This window comes from Anneissia japonica, unplaced genomic scaffold (assembly GCF_011630105.1).
Source record: "Anneissia japonica isolate Jap-2015-1 unplaced genomic scaffold, ASM1163010v1 scaffold287499_len1376_cov270_single, whole genome shotgun sequence".
Lineage (NCBI taxonomy): Eukaryota > Metazoa > Echinodermata > Crinoidea > Comatulida > Comatulidae > Anneissia > Anneissia japonica.
The window spans coordinates 1-1,376 of NW_022743024.1; the positions used below are offsets into that span (position 1 = coordinate 1).

At 33.7% G+C, this 1,376-nt stretch overlaps 1 protein-coding gene across 1 annotated transcript; it reads left to right on the top strand.

Moving 5' to 3' along the window:
- Nucleotides 1–20: 20 nt before the first annotated feature.
- Nucleotides 21–1,220, top strand: LOC117119329 (mitochondrial import inner membrane translocase subunit Tim10 B-like; the record flags this gene model as incomplete). The annotated part of the gene is given in 1 exon segment (XM_033264117.1): nt 21–1,220. A coding segment is annotated over 1 exon segment (311 nt), but the record flags the coding sequence as incomplete, so codon positions are not given.
- Nucleotides 1,221–1,376: the final 156 nt, after the last annotated feature.

Consider the following 1,376-nt stretch of genomic DNA (forward strand, 5'->3'; position numbering starts at 1 on the left):
GTTTATTTCTCTTGATCAACAGCATACTTGTGTTCAAAAGTGTGCGAACAAGCTCATCAACATTAATCATCGATTAATAACAGTTTACATGGAGTTAAATCCTCTGAATAAATACAAAGAACAACAAGAAAAAGTTATGAAGGAGATGGAAACTAAACAAATACAAGATTCACAGAGTCAAGCAAGTTTACAGGAAACAGCTTTGCAATCGAATGATCAACCATCACGATCAAATTTAGCATATCAAGTTGGAGAAACATTTGATGGTGTACAGATAAAAAATACTGCAACTAATTCATCTGGAGTGCACAAAGAGGGTGAAGTTAGATGAGAGTACAAGATAGAATGTTGGTTGTTCAGCTTAATCAACAATCCACTCAAATATCAACTTGTTCTTGTGGAACACTGCCATTTCTGGATATCTGAGTTGGGAATTTAACCCAACCATGGTGGGGCAGAGGTGGATGTGGACTCAAAAGTGCCCTTTTGTGAAAAATTAGAAAATCCCCCCCCCCCCAATTTAAAAATCCTGCCTATGGGCTTGTGTATTGTATGTAAAGCCATATCTCAAATGATTTGCCCTACAGTCAGTAATACATTAGCTATGGTGAAGGTTCTATGTAAAATGTCAATACCACCTGAAAAATAAATTGCATTCGCATTCCTGTATTTCATAATTCTTTATTATATTTCTCAAGTAAAATAGTGCAAAATTTTATAATTACTGTATTTACATTTCAATAATAAATTAAAATTTATTGATAGCACATACGAAGCAATAGTTTATACTACTCTTATTTGTACTCTGTTGTATTTTTCATATTTACAAAACAATTATCCAAGTCAATCCATTACAATTAATAAATTTAGTTTGATGACAACTCTTTAATAATTAGCAGGATAAGTAGTGATAAGCTGGACCCTCACTGTGCCCAACGCCATGATGTGTGCGCAATGGATAGTAAGGGCAATCTGTTCAGACTGCCAATCAGCAAACGGCATCATGTCGGCTCACTCCCACAGGAAGCGGATTTGGATTCGTTGGCCGACTGTCATGCAACGCAGCAGGTGCCTGGCTTTAAAGCGAGGTATTTTCCTTGACAAGGGCCCCAAGAGAGACTTTTTTTATACCTTGTTGCCAGAACCCACCACCCTCCAATATTCATAATTATGAATAAAAATTTAAAAAATATAAAAATAAATATAAAAATTTTTTTTTTTTAAACTTGAATTTTTTTTTCTGTATTTTAATTACACCCCACTGTTGCCTTGAAATCTCCAAAAATAAGATATGTAAATTTCTTCCTATTTATATAAATTTAAACATTTAACCATCCCATTACTACACTGTTTACATTCAACAATTAAATTTTATT